Here is an 18,993-nt window from a genome sequence, read left to right on the forward strand (position 1 = left end):
GTAAAATACTAATATGAAGACTCATTTTTGAAAAACTTTCCTCTAAGGTTAGTTCTTGACAGCTAGGGAAATAAGTGCATATTCTTTCTACGTAGAATGAATTTCCTAAAAAATGTAGAATTGAGAATGATCTGTGTGTCCTACTGGTCAATGAATTCCATTGCAAAAGGCTTACTGTGGTCTGTGGTTGGATCAACAGCAGAGTCAGTGTGGGAGCCTGATTTTTCTGTTCATGTATGCTATTAGTTAGGCTAATGGTGTCTGGTCTTGATATTCACTTAAAAACAATGGCCAAAAATGTGATGAAGCAATGAACCATAACAATAGTATGGAGGCAGTATGAGAGGTGTGACAAGAGATATTTAAATATTTCAAATTTTTAGAATATAGAGAAGTGAAGATGGGACCTGATTATGGTGGGAAATCTAGAAATATCATGTTACAAATAGCTCTTTATTCTCATTTGGTACAGCAAAAAAAGTACAAGGCAAACTGCAGTTAAAGATTGTGTAGCCTCGAGGGAAATTAGTCTAGGTGTCTGGTAGATTCATTGTTCCTGAATTAATCAAAATTAGATGTCTTTCTAGCTAATATCCTTCAGTCAAGTATAAATTAAACTCAACAGTGAGTAGAAGGGTGAAAAGTAATGTACTGAGGAGTAAAGGTAATCAGACTAGATGATCAGTGTTCCCTCTTCTGCCTTAATTTTCATGGTAAGATGCTCTTGTTTCTTTTGTGAAACAATTTAGTCTTTTTACTAAAGACTTTTACTTTGCCTAAGCTGCAGATATGTGAAGTGTGGCCCAAGCAGAGCCTGCTGAAGGAAAAGAGAGGTCATGCAAGATCAAAGAACAAGATGGGGCATAAGTCCAGTAGCTGTCCTCTAGCTAACAACAAGAACTGCCCCTAGCCATGCAGGTCAGATAAAAGGCCATAGTTATGCCTCTGTCACCCTCCTTGCGTAACACCATGTAGTCCAGTACATGTGTCAAGGGACTGAGCTATGACCAGAAGTTCTCAGGGAAAAAAAAAGTACTGCCTTTGGCAAAAATACGGAGACCATAAAACTGTGTGATAATTAACACATAGGTAATCCCTCACGTTTTTGGGATCTGAAATCAAAGTCTTATGGAATGAATGGAAGTTTGTCTGCTTTTCTGTGAAGTCATGTGTTCTTTATACCCCTTTCTATATTTTAATCTGTGTATCTTCTAACAGTTAGCCCCCTGCCCCTTGCTCATCAAGACAAACTGTGTGAAAAAGGGGTATAAAGTCAGGACACAGAAGGACAATTTTCAGAGCTTCACTCAGCCAGCATGAGACCCCTCCAGCTTGTAAGCACCCCCATGTGTGCTTGGACCCCATCCCACAACGAATTTGTTAATGAGACAGGTTGTATAACCTTTCCTGCCCTAATTTACCTTCCCCAAAATTTGTATAACTTTACCCAACCTAATTTACCCTTATCTACCCTAACTTCCTGCCCCCAGAATACTGATTAGTCATAGGCTAATACACTGTTTGCTTAGAATACATGTGATTATAGATCATATGTGCAAACACATTGCTCAGAATATATTTAATTGTTTTTGTGCACCTGATCTGTGTCACTGAAGTGTGGCACAGTTACTAGCTGTGACTGAGCAAAACAAACCAGGGAGCAAGGTGGAACAGTAAAATTCAAACTGTTTTGGTGCACCTGGTATGCATTAGTGAAGTGTGCCATAGTCACCGTCTTCTCATGGGGTGAAATAAACTCGATAATGGGGTGTGTCAAGATGGTATTTCAGGACCTCACGTGGCTCAGCTGGTTCATGGTAGATATGATCTTTGGTTTTGCATCACGTGAGTAAGCATATGTTAGCCAACAAGGTGCCACAAACAAGCCAGTAGAGATTAAAAGGCTAACACAATTCTCCAAAAGATAGCATATTTTAAATATTCACCAACAAAATCCTATAGAATATTTGTATGTGGTTTTCCAATATTTGTGTAAGTCAAGTTAGGACACATAGGTGTGGCTATAAATCTTCTATACATACTATGAATACATACAAATGCCTACTCTGTTATTTCTTTTCTTTTTCTTCAGTCTTCTACTTTTTTTTCCTTTTTTCATTTTTCTGCTCTCCTTCTCATCTAATCCCTTCTGTCATAGATGACCTGATATATCTTAGCAGAAAAGTTGCTTTGACTTAGTTTGATTAAAAGAAAAGCTATTGAAAGGACCCAAATTATGTAAACTCATAAGAAGAGAACAACTGGAATTTGATTCAATTGTGGAAAAATTCCAGTACTGTTAGTAAGAGAGAATCTACACTCTTATCATTTTTTTTTTTTTTTTCTTCAGAGAGGCAATATGAATTCACTTCCAGTTCCTGAGCAACAAAAGCATCCCCTGGCCAACTACTGCAGTTTTATTGTTCAGCATGATGTCATGTAGTATGGAATATACCTCTGGTCATTTTGGATCAGCTGTTCTGATTCTGCCCTTTCTCAGCTTCTGGCGCACCCCTGACCTCCTTGCTGCCAGGACAACATGAGAAACTGAAAAGTCCTTGACCTAGTGTAAGCGCTGCTCAGCAACTAAGATGTTGGTATGTGATCAGCATTGTTCTAAATCCAAAACACAACATCATACCAGCTACCAGGAAGAAAATTAACTGTCCCAATTGAAATTAGGAAACATATATAGGAGAGACCAGGATGACATAGCGGTTTGGGCTAAAATCCAATGCTATAGTTTACAGATTATCAGATTATGCTGGCAAGGGCCATGACAGTGGCCTTCAGTTTTCTTCTTTTTTCTATTTTTCCTCCTTTGTTTTATTTGCTAGCTTTTTAAATCATCTTCCAGACCCAAGATCCTGATGGCCACTTTCACAACTATATTAAATCATTTTTCAGTACTTAAGAGTTCTTTACCAAGATGAATGGACCTGCCAGCAGTGAAATAGACCAACCCCTCATGTATTACATCAGATATTTAACCTTCACTGTTTCTGCCGCTCTCTTTATGCTCAACTTGCTCATTGCTGTGATGGATGCCACCCTGTGGAGAGTGGCTTATAAGCAGGATGAGCTTTGGAGAATGCAGGTAAGAAAACAGTTCAGTTACATAATTCCCTCTTTGAATTGTGATGAATTTGATGGAAAGGACAGACTGCTTTCCAGTTTCGGAAGAGATAGAACTTGGGTCTCAGAGACATTTGGCCAGTTCAGTTCATAAGAGTTGTGGATTTTCTTATGGAGGGAAAAACTGAACACTTACGAGCAGAGGTGAGACTAGGTGATAATTACACGTATGTGATGTGGAATACCAATAACGAAAATCATAAAGACATTAATGAATTTCAAGGTGATTAGAAAAATGTGACTTTTATATTTGCTATGCTGGTCTCATGGTAGCCATGGATATTCTTCTCTATCTCTTCTGCTTCTGCATCCTGTAATGCCTATTATACACATTACAGGTATTATCCACATTTACTCCATATAATAACTAGTTAATCTCCCAGCTGATTCTCCAGCAGATAATATGGTTCTGAAAGACTTCACTGTATTTTTCTCTTTTTCTCCAGTAATTACAGATAGCAGATGTCTAGGTGGATCTCACTGCTTTCCCTTCTGATTTTCATTCCTACTTGTTGAGGGTGCTCATATATTGCAGAAGATCCCCACAGATGTCTGTTGGAACAGAAAGTGAGATTTCTATTTTCACATAGGTTGAGTAAAGTGAGATCAGGATATTATGTCTAGTGCTTTTTTTCTTCCTCTTATCTTTTGTTTATTCACTAGACAGGATTACCTTTCCTTCATATTCGCGGAATTGAGGAGTGACATGATGACAAATCACACAAGATATATTAAACACAACAGTCTTTCCACCCCAAGTTACGAGGAAAAATAGGGATGTCCTGAGAATATATAAAGGGGCTTCTTACACAAGACAGTTGCCCTTTTGCACTCCCTCTGCAAACTCAAGCCTCTCTCTGCACAACTCTAGCTGCAATAGGACATCTTGAATGTTGACCCCTTGGGCCAGTTATAGGAATATTTCAACCAAGCTCGAGAACAGGGAGAAAATTTATCATGTCTTATCACTACTTACCTATCTTGCTATAGCAATGTCCTGATTTCAGATGAAACAGTGCCAATTGCACATGGATGTTTGGTTGTTCATGAGCAATGGAGTGTGGAGAACAGCAGATGCCATGATGGTACAGGGGATGGGACAGAGCCAGGACAGGTGCCTTACCTAGTGGCACCATGTGGAAAGACATAACGCTATGTGGAGTTGGCCAGAGAACAGCTGCTGCTCAGAGATTGTGGGAGCACTGATCAGTGTGAAGGAGACCTTGCATTGCTGGTGGGATGTTGTATTTATTGCTGAGTAATTGCCTTGTGGCAATTATATATTGCTATAATTGCTCTTCTGTTTCCATTTTCCTATTCTGCCTTAGTAAATACTTTTTTATCTCAACCTATGAGTTCTATTTTATTACAAATTCTCTCCCTCATTCCATATAGGGGGGTAGGTGAGAGAGTGAGCAAACAGCTTTGTGGTGTTTAGCTGCCTGCCAGGTTAAGCTACAATAAGCAAATAAATCATTATCCTTTGTATGTGAAAACAACTTTATCATAGAGTTGGTATGCAATAGTAAATGTACTATTGCCTGCACTCTCACCAAACAGATAAATTCATTGCAGATCCCCATAGAAGGCTATTAAACCTCACTGTCATTAGTCTGAGAGTAAGACAAGGCTCCTATCTTGTTTCCTACTGCAGAAAAATTAAGTGCCGAAAAAACATGTAGGATTAAGTTCCCACTGGACTAAAAAGACACAAGAATTTGAACTAGATCATTAATTTCTCTACTAATCTTGACCACTAAAAGGGACCGCTGTGTATGAAAAACATAGCTTGCTGTTTCTCCAAATGGCCTGCAGAACTGTTAAAACATACTCATATATGAATTCATGTACATGTGTTTGTGCCCTCTGTGGAAGGTGCTAGAAAACCTAGATTCCCCTCAACACCTTCTGCTCACTATCCTTTCTGAAGAGGGCAACTCTTGCTTAGTCTCATGTGCTGTGGGTTTAACTGATAGTCAGCATATGCAAAAGTTTGGATTTCTGAGCATTACAAGATCCTAGAAACTCTTTAAAAAGCTACAGACTCTTGCTTTTTACAGGTGGACCACTTCTAGTTTCATTCATTTTTAAAAAATCTTCTCATTCTCTTTGTACTGTTATGAATGTTTTGTTCTTGTTCCTTTGGATTGTTTTTGGATTGACTTTTTATTTCTTGAAAAAATGTACTTCTGTTCTTACTCTTCCAACTGAAAATGTTAGCATATGTTGCTTTTATGTTGTAATAATCTGAACTGTGTTGGCTATTAGAGCGCAAGTATTTTGGTGCACCTCCTATTGTATTATAAGATTCTTAACTGTAAAAAGTAATTTATGTCTTTTAATTGCTGGGGGAAACTTAAAATTATACAGGAATTAGTTCTGTGGAAGTTGTGCTATTCACACCCTGACAGCTGGAAAAATACAGTGAGTTGATGACTAGTTCATGGTGAACCAAATCATTCACAGATCAGAACAGGTAGGGTGATTCACTCTAGGCATGAAGAAGATATCTTTTTATGCAACGTCTTAATTGTAGTCTTGTTAGCAAGGCTATTTCCATTTCCTTTCTTATGTTTTGATGAGGTGAACAAGTGTACTGGTTGAATTTTACTTTCAAGCTGAGCTTCTTGTTTTCCTGCTTCTGCACAGTGACAGACACTAGGATACCTCCTACATCTTGAAGCTCTTCCCCTCCACAAAGAGATCTTCTCTTAGGCAGTCTATTTAAAGGGAGAGAGAATCTGACTCCTCTGGTCATTCTTTTGCACTACTGACCGGTTGATCCTGAGAACATAGTTATTCTTAGAGACTGAAGTTACTGCTGGGACTGGTACCGTTCTCTGAGAAGAATTTGTGAAGGAGTTTCATATCCCTTGATCCAATTGTCTATTTGGAATTGACTACTGCAGATCTGCATTTTCCTCAGAAACAGTTTTCAATCAGTATTACTGTGGACTGCTATGACTTGTCAGGATGAGAAAAGGAGAAAACATTTTTCAGTTGCAAAGGACTTCAGATTTATTTCTGTTACTCTCTTCCATATCTGCCTGGGTAGAGGGGAAGGACTGGAAGAGAGTTAGAAAAGAATGAAACCAGAATTGAGTGCAACTTGCACCTTTCTTTTTAAGAATGGGCTCTCCAATTGAAAATTCAGCAGGATGGATTTTATGAACCATTATTCATTTTATTCTGTTTAAACTCCCATAGATAGATGCTATGCATCTAAGTCTTGCTATTCCTTGCCTCAGAACAATGGATTAGTAAGTTTCCCTTCTGGATCATGGAACAGACCCAAGAACTGCATATGTTATAGCACAGAATTTCAACCCCTTTACTCTTAACCTCTGTGAAAAATTACCAGGTGATGTACCTCATTGTTTACCACATATTGTGTATTAAGTAGAACGCCAGTTTCTCACAAATCTGGCATACTGCAGATGGAAGCGATGTCCATTTCCAACTGAGTGATAATCTCTCACAATGTGCTGATATTCCTCTGGAAAAATTCTGATTTCTTTGTGGCTTTTATGTCTTTACCACTTTGTTGAGTTCCCAGTCACAGATAAAGCCTGCTGATGGCGTTGGAGAATTGTCTGATATTTTTAGGTAATGAGAAGAGCTAGCAGGTACATGTGATCTGTCCAAACTATTATACCAGCTCCCCCCTGCATTACTATAACTTTCCCTCCCCTGACCTACTCCTAGTGTATGATGCCAGCCATATTTAAACACCACCAGCTATTTAGCTCTGCTTTTAAATCATGGCAAGATTCTCTTTTTGCTGATGGAATGGGACATGTAATGTCTACTCTCAAGGTGCAGTAAGTCTTCAAGGAGCATCTTGCCATTTCCTTTTCTTACAGTGACAATCCCTCTGAATTCTCTCAGAATTTGAGTCTGGTGAAATAAAGAGAGTTAAAGCATCACACTTCAACTGGTTCAAGCTGATTCAAATGAACTTTCATGAGCTGGATGCTGTTTAGAATCTTTTTCTGGTGACCAACCAGGGTGATTCCAATACGCTGGAGATCTCTGCAAAAGAACAGAAGGTGTAGAAAGTGTTAAAATGGTTTTATTATTCTGAACCATCCCAGTTATTCCATATTGATATATATGGTTATCCAGGCCTGGGAAACAGTTAAAAAGGTTTCTGCTTTTGCTTCGCAAACGTTTGGGTAGAGGAGGTACGGGCAGAACTTGATAGATTATGATTTAAAAAAGAAGCATTTTCCTGGCTCCTGTGCTCTATGTAACACTTCACAGAATCACATAATCTTAGAATGGCTTGAGTTGAAAGAGACCTTAAAAATAATCCAGTCCCAACCCAGCTGATACGGGTAGAGTTGCTAGTCAACCGTCACATCTGGGGCATTCAACAACTTCTCTGAGCAACCTGTTTCAGCACCTCACCACACTTGGAGTAAAAAATATATCATCCTAGATAGAATCATCATAAAATCATGGAATGGTTTGGGTTGGAGGGGACCTTTAAGATAGTCTAGTTCCAACATCTAACATAAATCTCCCTCTTTTAGCTTAAAACCTATCGCTATCAGATCATGTAAAAAGGATGGATTTTTTAATAAACTCTCTTTATGTACTGAAATGCTGCAGTAAGACCTTCCTGATGCCTTCTCTTCTTCAGACCAAATAAACCCAGCTCCCTCAGTCTTTCTTCATAGCAGAGGTGTTCCAACCTTCTAATGATCTTCGTGGTCTCTTCTGGACCCACTCCAACAGTTCTGTGTCTTTCCTGTGCTGACAGCCCCAGATCTGGACAAGGTACTCCAGATTAGGCCTCATAAGGAGCAGAATTGGGACCATCCCCTCTTTCTCCCTGCTAGTGACCCCTCTTTTGATGCAGTTGGCTTACAGGCTGTAAGCACACACCTTTTCATCCACCAGAATCACAAAATTCTTCTCTTCAGGACTGCTCTCAATGAATTCTTCTCAAAGTGTGTATATGTATCTGAGATTGTCCTGAACAAAGAGCTGCACCTCGCATTCGGCTTTGTTGAACCTCATTGGGTTCATGCAGGCCTACATCTCATACTTATCCAGGTCTCTTTGGATTGCAACCTTTCCTTCTGCAGCATCAACTGCACTACTCAGCTTGGTGTCATCTGCAAACTTGCTCAGGGTCAACTTGATCTCTTGGCTATGTAAATGATAAAGATAAGAAGCATTGGTCCCAAGACAGACCTCTGAAGGACACTTCTCATCACTGGCCTTCATGTGGACACAGAGCCACTGACCACGATTTCAGCTGCAGCCATGCAGTCAACTCCTTATCCACTGAATAGCCCACCCATCCAATCCATTTCTGTCCAATTTAGTTACATGGATGTTCTGTGGGACCACATCAAAGACCTTACAGAAATTCAGACAGATGACATTGTTCAGTCTTCTCTTGTCAACTGACACAGTCATTCCATCATAGAAGGTCATCAGATTGGTCAGGCATCATTTGTCCCTGGTGAAGCTATGCTGGTTGTCTCAGATCACATCTTTGTCTTACATGTGCCTTAACAGTGCTTCCAGGAGAATCTGCTCCAGGATCTTCCCAGGCACAGAGGAGAGGCTCACCAGCCTTAGTTCCCCAAGTCTTCCTTTCAGTCCTTCTTAAAAGTGGGAAAATTGTTTGTTTTTTCCAGTCACTAGAGACTTCTGATAGTCATGACTTTTCAAATGTGATGGCATGGCAACTACATCGGCCAGTTTCCTCAGTACTCCGGGGTTGGACCCCATATCTTACACACATTCAATTTCACTGAGTCTGCTCTTTGCTTACAGTAGGAAGAACGTTGCTTCCTCAGTCTCCACCTAGAAGATCAGGAACTAGAAATCTGGAAAGCTTGACTGCTAATGAAGACTGAGGCAAAGAAATAGTAGAGTGCCTCGGCCTTCTCCACGTCTGTTGTAGCTGGTTCTCTCTTTCCATTTATCAGAGGGCCTTTCTTTTCTGATCAATCTACCTACAAAATTCCTTCTTGTTATTCTTTGCATCCCTTGCCAAGCTCAGTTCCATATGTGCCTTGGCTATTCTGATCCAATCCCATTCTTACATACACTGATGGCAACCCTGTTCTCTTCCCAAGACACATATCTTGCTTCCACTGCCTTTTCCTTCCTTCCTTCACTGATTTTCCTTCCTTAAATCTCAATTTGACTAGTTAGTCCTTGCTCGGCCATACCAATTTCCTGCCTTCCCTGCTTCATTTCTTACACATGGAAACAGAGAGTTCTTGCACTCTAAGAAAGGTTTCCTTAAAGAGTTGCTAGATTTGCTCAATTCCTTTGTCTCTAAGGACATTTCCCAAAGAACCTTTTCTAGTTTTCTTTTCTAAAGTTCAGGGTCCCTGTCTTTGCTCTTTGTTGAGTTCCTGTTCCTCAAGATCACGAACATAAACAAAACACGGTCACTGAAGCCCAGACCATCTCCAGTCCACCTCTCCTTTAATGATCTTCTCTGCATTGATGAGCAGTCTGCAAGTGTGAGGCCTCTTGTAGCTGAAGCAAGGTCTTGTCAACAGGCTCTCCTTGATGAGGTGTGCAGTAGATCCTAACCACGTGTCCTTTATTGGTCCAGTCCTTGATGTTTAACCACAAGCTCTCAGCCTGTTCATGGTTGTTTCTCAGAGTTAGCTCTCTGCAATCTGTCAATTTCTTAACATAGTGGGCAACATTCTCACCTCTCCTTCTCTGAAAATCTTGTAGCCCTTTGTCATAAAATTCCAGTTGTATGATTCAACCCAATATATTTCCTTGAAAGAAATGACATCATAGTTTTCCAATAGCACTATGATTTCCAGCCTCTCCTGCTTATTTCCCTTTCTGCATGCATCAGTGTAGAGGCACTTCAGCCAGGCTGTTGGCTGCATTACTTTCTTAGAGGAGCCATTCCTATTATTTGGGGGACAATTCACAATTTTTTCCCTGCTGCTTCCTAAAGTGTTGGTGATTCCCTGGATCTTCTTTGTCACTCAGAAGTGCATCTCTTCACCCCACTGAATCTAGTTTAAAACTCTGTTACTACGTCCAGCCATCTTGCTGCCCAGAACATTCTTATCTGAACTGGTCAGCTGTGTCCCATCTGGTATCATTATATCCAGTTTCTTGAAGGTGTGTCCAAGATCATACAACCAATATCCCTGAGAATGGTAGCAACCTTGCATACAGTCATTCGCTCGATCCATTTATCTCCTTCTCCAACTGGGAGGACAGAGGATAACGCTACTTGTGCTCTCAATCCCTTCAACATTTTTCTGAGGTACATAAAATCTCTTTTTCTATTTGGATTCTTCTCATCACAGCCTCATTTGACCATACTTGAAAAAATAGGAGTGAGTTGTAGTTATCTGGCTTTAACAGGCACCATAGCCTCTTCATGATATTGTGAATCCAGACCTCCAGCAGACAGCAAACCTATCTAGAGAGAGTGTCTGGACAGCAAATGGGTGCTTCAGTGTCTTTTAGGAATCTTGAATTACTAGCATCCACTGCACTTTTTTGGTAGCACTGATTCTAATACAGGTGGTTGGTTGGACCAACTTTATGCAGTTGCCCTTTCCTGGGTCTTGATCATTACTTATGTACTTCTCTTTTTTCAGCCCCAGAGCTTGTATCTGTTGTGTGGAAGCACATCAGAGGCAAGAGGGAAATGTCTCCTTCCGCTCTTAGCAGAGATGTCTGTCCAATCTCACTTGTCTTGTGTATCAGTGCAGTCCATCACCTCAGGTTTGGAAACTAGTCAGCCTTCTCCTCTCAGGAATTTAAGCATGACTGTCTCTTGATCAGTACACAATACCAGGCATCAATCTCTTGCTCGGATTACTGGTTACTACAAGAGAGAGAGAGAACAGCACAGCATGGACTATTACACTGCCTGGTGATTTCTTCATGGAACCTGGTAACTTGCTCGAAAACATTCATCCAGGTAGACACATTTGCACCCATGACACCCACTTTCTACCCTCAGGCTTTAGGGTGATATCCAGAATCTGTAGTTCCTTGAAAATGAAGGTCTGGGCAGCTTTTTCAGCCCTTTGGAGGTCTGTTTGGATACATGGGTCTGCATGGGAAGGTTGTGGCCCCTCCACCTGGATTTCAGCTAATTGCCCCAGCAAGTTAATGATGCTTATGCTGTGTTTAAATGTACTGCTTCTGTTCCTGATCTTGCCCATGCCTTGTCAGCCACTCTCACAATGTCTGGTGGCTCTCTCCACTTCCCCTGAGTATCTTCAATCGCAGGAACATCGCTGCACACCTTGATCCTCTGGTCCACTGCAGAACATGCCTACACTGGAGCTGATCACCTCAGCAAGCTATATATACTCAGTATATAGTGTGGCTGGTTCTACACAACCCCCTGTAAGTGATTCCTGTTCAGGTGTCATGAACTTTCTAATGTAACATTCTCTCTGTAACACTGACAATATGTTTTGTATTGTACATCAGTTAGTGCTTATATATTAATGCTTATAGAAACAGATTATGTATATATACAGTGGTATGGAGGGCAACCAGAAGTCCTAATAAAGATACAAGACAGAGTAGCTACTTTGCTCTAGATTCTTTCTCCTGTTTTATGCATATATATTCTCCATATAGCTCTTACTTTGCATCTCTCACTTTCTGCATTATATAGTATGCTCTTTGTCTCTATACTTACTCCAGAGTCATGCGTGATACGACATCAAATGTATTCAGACCAGCCTGGTCAAAATTCTCCTTGTAACGACCCATCTTGATGGCATCCAACCACTCATGGGCATTGCTGAGTGAAGGAAAATCTGGAGGGGAGTTGCTCAGCAGAGGTTGAGATGGTCTGCAAAAGAGTCAGCTTCTAAAATTCCCTGTTATCAACATCAGGTGACCATGATAAGGTCAGTTACAAGAGAGAGAGAGAACAGCACAGCATGGACTAAACAATTACATTTGTTCTTCGTGCTCTGATTCACAAAGCCCCACCTTGATATCTTTTTTTAGATTATATCTTCCTTCTGCCTAAAAGCTATCCACCCAACCTAAGCTGTTGATCCTTCCTTCCCATTTTCTGGGTCTAAACCTATCCTCTGAGTTAAGAGCTGCAGTCCAAGGCACAGAGATGAGACCCTGTACCTTTTTCCCTTTGTGAACAGCTCTGTTTCTTGAGAATGGTTTTTTTTTTTTGGATCACAAAAGACCCAATAAGATAGTGTATCATTTGGGTTTCAACACACATCAGGCAGAAGAAAGCAATAAAAAGTCAAAGAAAACACTGTTTATGAATGGCATGTTCTGTTTTTCCTGGCATCTGAATCTGCCTAGAGCAATTCCATGCTGTTTTTCAGTAAATTGGGCATTACTTCATTTTCCTTCTCGCGCCAAGCTTTGCAGTGCATTGCACTGAGCAAAGTCCATAACTGCAACAAAATCCTCCATATCAGCAGGATGTAATTCTATTATCAGCCCATCAGCTTTCTAATCTTAGCTCCATTTACCTCCCTCTGGAGACTTCTCCCTTGCTAACCTCCTCCTGCTGGTTATATCAGGTAGCAAAGTAGTGACGGGAAAATATGAGATGTAAGCTGCAATTCTGATTAGTTTTAGCGACAGAATTCTTTCACTCCACAAGCTATGGTCTTTTCTTCCTTTAACACCTCTTGTTGTCACAGAATTTTATGTGATCATACAGTACCTTGTATAGCTGCACTAGATCTGTCCCGACTTACATCCCCAAAGGTCTCTCAACTCATCAAGATCTCTTTCTTGTCACATTCAGCACTCACAACTCCTAATTCATCCTCATCACTCACAAACTGAATCAGGATATACATCTCTTCCAATTGTCTACTTCACTTTTTATTTATTAATTGGTCTCAGTCTTGGAAGAGAGAATTGGAAAAACACTATATAGACTGAGTTCCTGCCTTCTTTTCCTTCTGATGTCTACCCAGATACCAGCTGTATTATTTTGCATTAAATCCTCATCTCACCTGCTGCTCCCAGTGCCAGTGGCTTTGAGAGCAGATGGCTTGCGGATCATTTTATCTAGGGCACTGACTATTTGTTCAAATTTTGGTCTCTGGACTCGTTCCTTTTGCCAGCAGTCAAGCATCAGCAGATGCAAAACTGTTGGGCAGTCTGGGGGTGGTGGCAGGCGATAGTCCTGGTCAATGGCATTAATTACCTGCCAAAAAAAGAAGAATAAAGTTTTATCACAGCTAGGAAAATAAAAGACAGACAAGCTTCAGTCACTTGGCAGTGTATGACTTTCTTCTGCTTGCAGATGCAGAGCAGAAAGGCAGATGTACATTCCCACCACTTCCCCAACTTACATCCTGGTTGGACATGTCCCAGTAAGGTCTCTCACCATAGGACATCACCTCCCACATGACAATGCCATAGCTCCAGACATCACTGGAAGAAGTGAACTTGCGATACTGGACAGCTTCAGGGGCAGTCCAACGGATGGGGATTTTGCAACCCTAGAAAGCATCAGAGAGTAATCAGAATGTTAGTGAGATAAGGACTACTTGGGAAAATGACAACATTGACCTGGTCAGATGCCAGCAGAATGACACAACTCTGAAATGATGTGACAGTTCAGTTAATGCTGTCTTGTACACATTGGTGGTTTAAATTCAAAGTATGTTAAAAGTTCCCACCTTGTTCTACTGAAACCTACAAGTTAAATAAAAACAAACAAACAAACAATATAGATTCATGTCCCCTTGCTGCTACAAATCCTTAATATAATGGAATTTAAGTTTTATAGCTCTTCTGTGCAGCATTTGAGAGGTAGCAGACAGTCAAATCCTCTTGAAAGTCTCAACAGTTTGGAAATTGAAAGCCATGCAGAATAGAATAGAATAGTTGAACAGAATAGTTCAGTTAGAAGGGACTTACAAAGATTGAGTCCAACTACATTATCCAAATGCCTCTTAAAAAGAGAGTCTCACAAGATATCAATCACTGTTCCAGTGACTAACTGGAAATTTCTCCTATGGTCTAGTCTGAACCTCCACAAACAGCTCTGAGCTATTGCCACATGTCCTGTTAAAAGAAACGGGATAAAAGATGAGCAACTCTCTTTCTACTAATCGTACTCAGGAAGTTGTAAAGAGCCACAAAATCCCTTTAAGCCTTGTTTTCTCCAAGCTAGACAAATCAAGTGCTCTCACCGACTCCTCAGAGGACATGCTTCCCAAAGTTTTAACCAGTTTTCTTGCAATCCTCTGAATGCATTCAAGTATCTTAACATCCTTTTTAAATTGTGTAACTCAGAACTGCACACAGTATTCCAAGAGAGGTTGGACCAATGCTGTATGTGATAGGATAATGACCTCTTTTGACTGGCCAGTGCTTAATGCATCCCAGAACACGTTTTGTCTTCTTAGCTGCCAGGGTACATTGCTGGCTCATAATGAACCTACCAGCCAGCTTCCCCACATCCCTTCTTGCAGCACTGCTCTCCAGCCAATCTTCCTGTATGGCCTAACCTCGGCTAGAGAGATCATAATGCTTTCTTTTTCTACTTGAATTCAAGAAGAGTTCCTTATTCAGCCAAGCTGGTCTTCTGCCCTGCTTACTTGATTTATGACACAGTAGATTTGCCTGCTTCTGTGCTTTTAAAAGGGGTTCTTAAAAAGTAATCAGTTCTTGTAGACCCCTAGGCCCTTAGAGGAAGATTCACAGGGAACTCTACTAACTCCCTGAGTACTGAAGTTTGCTCTTCTAAAATCAAGAATGACAACTTTGCTGATCATTCTTCTTATTTCATTAAAAATGTTAAATTAAATCATTTCACGATCACTTTGGCTAAGACAGTCAGCTACAGTCTCATCTCCCATGATGCCTTCTGTATTCATGAACTAGTACAGGAAGACACCTTTCCTGATTAGTTAACTAAGTATTTGTGACAAGAAGTTATCTCCGACATACTTCAGGAATTTCCCAGACTTACTTGTCACTACAGTATGATGTTCCCTGTTAATATCAGAGAAGTTAGAATCTCCCAAAAGGACAGGGACTACCAATTCAGAGATTTCTCTTAATTGTCTATTAAATAACAAATCAGTACTGTCATTCTGGCTGCATGAACTATGATAAAAATCTATGACAGCATCTGCTTTGTTGCACATACCCCTAATCCTTTTACTCAGAGGCATTCAAGCAGGTTATTCCTAACTGAAAGGACTGTACAGTTTAATCTCTCCCTTTCCGGGAACAGACTGAAGTTTTGAGTTCCTCCTGTTTGCTTCTCATAATACATGCACTGATGTAGAGGCATTTCAGATAGACTCCCAAGCCCTTAGTTCTCCCTGGACCAACGTAAACACTCCCATTAACTGTGTCATTCCTTGCCTCACCCACAGCATTCCTAGTGGTTACAACAAAGATTTCTGGCAAAGAAATCGTTGCCAGAAACGTTGGAGCTAGATGTTGTCCTGGATTTGTCTGTTTCTTCCAATATCCTTCTATGTCAACAGGAGGATAGAGGAAAACACTATCTAAGCACCTAAATTCTCTAGCAATCATCCATTTTCATTACCTGAAACTTCCTGAGGCAATATAATTGGTTCCTGCATGAAAGAGAGGAGTTGGTAATAGTTGTAATACACTCTTCATTACTCTAGTGAGATCCCTTATCTGAGTCCTGTGGAGGCAACAAATTGAAACAGGGTCCGATCTGCAGATGGTCACCTCAGTACCACTCAAGAGAGGATCCTGTATGACGATAACTCACAACATGAACTATCTCAACCTGCAGCTCCAATGATGGATACATTGAGTGACTATCATTAAATCTCTCTTCTTTCCACGTTAACCTCTCTGACACTTAGTTACAACCTGGCAGACGAAATATGATTCAGGAGTGTTGGTTCTTCAGAATATGTATATGTAAAACTTGTCTCTGCTTTCAGTGACAGAATTCTTCATTCCTTGCATACTAAATGGTAGTTTTAATACATCTCACACCACTTTTGTGGAAGGTATAAAGGGCATCAGAACATTATAGGCAGTAAGTTCATTTGATGATTTGTAGTAAGTCCATATTTAGGCTGATTGTCTTTTCTACAGGAAAAAATATTATTTTCTCAAATGTAGTAGAACAGACTTCAATCTTATCTTCAGTTCTTTTAATTTCCTATAAGAAGCTAATGTAAGGGAAAAGATACATCTGTATTAGTTTATGAAGCTTGTCTTCTTTTTGTCCTATTCACCATCATCCCACAAAGAACTTCACTTAGACTCAATTTCACATGGCAGAGGGAATCAGATACTCAAGTTACCGTTCTCTGTTTGTTTGAAATAGACAGCTTGCAAGGTAGAAGGCTTCACCCTCACCTGACTGGTCACACAGGCTTCGAGATGTGCTAGAATGGGTGCACACAGAACAAATTTATAGTGGGCAACACTGCAGTAAATCACTCCACAGTGGTAACTCACCAGAGCTCCAGTATAAGTGGGATTTGAAGCATCATCTTCAAGAAAGCGGGACAAACCAAAGTCTGACACCTTGCATACAAGGTTACTGTTGACTAAGATGTTACGTGCTGCGAGATCACGATGCACATAGTTCATGTCTGAAAGGTAGCGCATGCCTGCTGCAATCCCTCGTAGCATTCCCACCAGCTGTAACACACTGAACTGTCCCTCCTTCTGCTGCAAGTGAAGAGGCAAACACAGGCTTTTATGACCACAGGAAATTAAGCCTATAGGGAGGATATCAAAGAGAAAGTTAATAAGGTAGATTTATGAAGTTAGAAAACATGTCTTAACTTCAGCCGAACTCTAAGGCCTCATGGACAGCAAATAAGAAAGGAAACTGGGCCTAAAGGACTGAATCTCAAATGAAGTCAGACTTTGATGATGTACTTCTGAAGATAAATCTCATATTGTGGTCGTATCCTCCTTTAGCATCCTATGTCTACTCTCTCGTTAACTACTAAGATGTCTAAGTGAAGGGAAACATAAAATCCACTCTTAATGTTCTGAGATTTTTACAATGAGTTCTATTCAATTCCATACAATGGTTTCCTGTGCTTTTCAAAATGCACCTGCTGAAATGGCTGGTTTGAATTATAATCTGCATCAACGAAGAAATAAATAAAGCATCTATACTACAGAAATATCTGTATTTTTATTTCATTACTGGGAAAAAACACTGGAGATTCTTGAGTCCAAAAATAATAACAAATTTAATTATTGGAAGTTACTTGAAAACATTCAGTGGAATTAACTCTGAACAGCATTATTTAAAAGGTAAATTTAGAATATGTCCATAGTAAGTGAAAGGCCATGTATAAAGGTGAATAATTTCATATTGTTGAGTTTGAGAGGTCTAAACAATGCATAGATAATAGGTGAATTTTTGTAATATGGGCTTCAAAAACAATTAGCCTGATTTGCTGTTATTCCTATTGCACATACAGAGGACTATTGAGGACTTGTGGAGACAAGGGGAAGAGGAAGGATAGGCAATTATCAGGTCTGAGAATGGCACGTAGCAAGACTAAGAGGTAACAGTTGTGGGAGACTCCAGTTATGGTACCCTGAGGAAGGAATCCAGTGATCCATTCTCCATGAACTCTGTGACAATCATGACTGGTCGGCTTTTGGTGACCACACCCTCCAGGTGGATGACATTGGGATGCTCAAATTGCCCCATGATGCTGGCCTCACTCAGGAACTCTCGACGCTGTTCATCAGTGTAACCTGACTTCAGGGTTTTAATAGCTACTGTGTATTCACGTTTCCCTGGGTGTTTTAGGCGCCCAAAGCACACCTCTCCAAATTCTCCTGTTAGGAAGGGATGAAACACACTTCAAGTAAGGAAACACAGAAAAGTGTTTAGTCAGGTGCATTAAAACATTCCTATATGGAAGATCTCTGAAACTGCTTGGAAATAACGTTACTTAAGACCATTTAGGTCAAAGTAAAGTTCTTGATGAAGGCTCTGAATTCAGTCAGGTTGGGGACTACTTGTTCAGAGTTCAAATGAGGAAGTCAAATGAATCTTCAAAGGGTGTTTTAAACTTGGTTTGGAGAGAGAGAGATTTGATGTGTCAGAATCTGGTCCACTTCAGGCCACTAGTGTGCTAAGTTATGACAAGAAAATTCAAAATCCAAAGACTCTCATACTACCTGATCCAATGACTTCCTCAATTTTGATGAAGGACACATCAATCTCCTTGGCAAACTCTCGAATAGCTTCGTTGGGATCTTCATACGTGGAAGGATCAATGTAATACTTCACTCCAAGTCCTGCAGTGGAGGAGACAGTCCAAAACATCACCAGAATCTGCCCCTGAGAAAAATGGGTTCTACTGAGTCCTGAAGAGATACGTCTTTGCCATTTGCTGCTTAAAAACACTTACCTCGTGTACTGATATACTGCTGCAGGCGGTCTGTGTATGGAGTCTCTTGTCTTTTACTGCAGGACGTAAAGGAAAGGAAAGTCAAAACATGCAGAAGTCTGCCCTAGATATTGTGGTAGGCTTCTCAGTGAAAGACTTGAATCCTTGAATTTAGGTATATATGATACTGTTAAGATCCTGCAGATCTCATGGTAACCTAGCTTGTTTTCTACTTGATAGTTTTTACACTATCAAGATAGTTTTTACACTATTTTGATACACTATGTATCAAAAATTTGCAAAACCAAGTTAAAATTATTGTATTTGTCTCCATGTATATTTGACCTTTTAAAGATTTTCATTTGGGTTTCCTACATCATCATTTTCCTTATCAAGGACAAATTAAAAATAGCCATGTTATTTCTTCACTTTCTCTGAGCCACTACTATATGATACTTCATGTATAAATGCATCTACTTTTATGACATTTCTTTTTACATGTTTATATTTACCA

At 40.2% G+C, this 18,993-nt stretch overlaps 2 protein-coding genes across 2 annotated transcripts in view; one reads left to right on the top strand and one right to left on the bottom strand.

Moving 5' to 3' along the window:
- Positions 1-3,362: 3,362 nt before the first annotated feature.
- Positions 3,363-18,862, bottom strand: LOC100544321 (ephrin type-B receptor 5-like). The gene is made up of 9 exons (XM_010718216.2): positions 18,855-18,862; positions 18,501-18,598; positions 18,268-18,387; positions 17,675-17,922; positions 16,570-16,785; positions 13,455-13,604; positions 13,113-13,306; positions 11,807-11,962; positions 3,363-7,167 (listed from the first exon to the last, which is right to left on the bottom strand). Exons 1-9 carry the CDS (start codon positions 18,860-18,862, stop codon positions 7,059-7,061), a joined length of 1,299 nt encoding a protein of 432 aa, XP_010716518.1. The 3' UTR covers positions 3,363-7,058.
- Positions 18,863-18,928: 66 nt separating this feature from the next.
- LOC104913078 (transient receptor potential cation channel subfamily V member 6-like) overlaps positions 18,929-18,993 on the top strand; it is a 7,739-nt gene continuing 7,674 nt past the window's right edge. Inside the window, exon 1 of the mRNA XM_010718225.2 lies at positions 18,929-18,940. Coding sequence (XP_010716527.1) covers positions 18,929-18,940 — 12 coding nt within the window. The remainder of the gene's footprint in view (positions 18,941-18,993) is intronic.

The sequence above is a fragment of the Meleagris gallopavo genome, chromosome 1 (genome assembly GCF_000146605.3).
Source record: "Meleagris gallopavo isolate NT-WF06-2002-E0010 breed Aviagen turkey brand Nicholas breeding stock chromosome 1, Turkey_5.1, whole genome shotgun sequence".
NCBI lineage: Eukaryota > Metazoa > Chordata > Aves > Galliformes > Phasianidae > Meleagris > Meleagris gallopavo.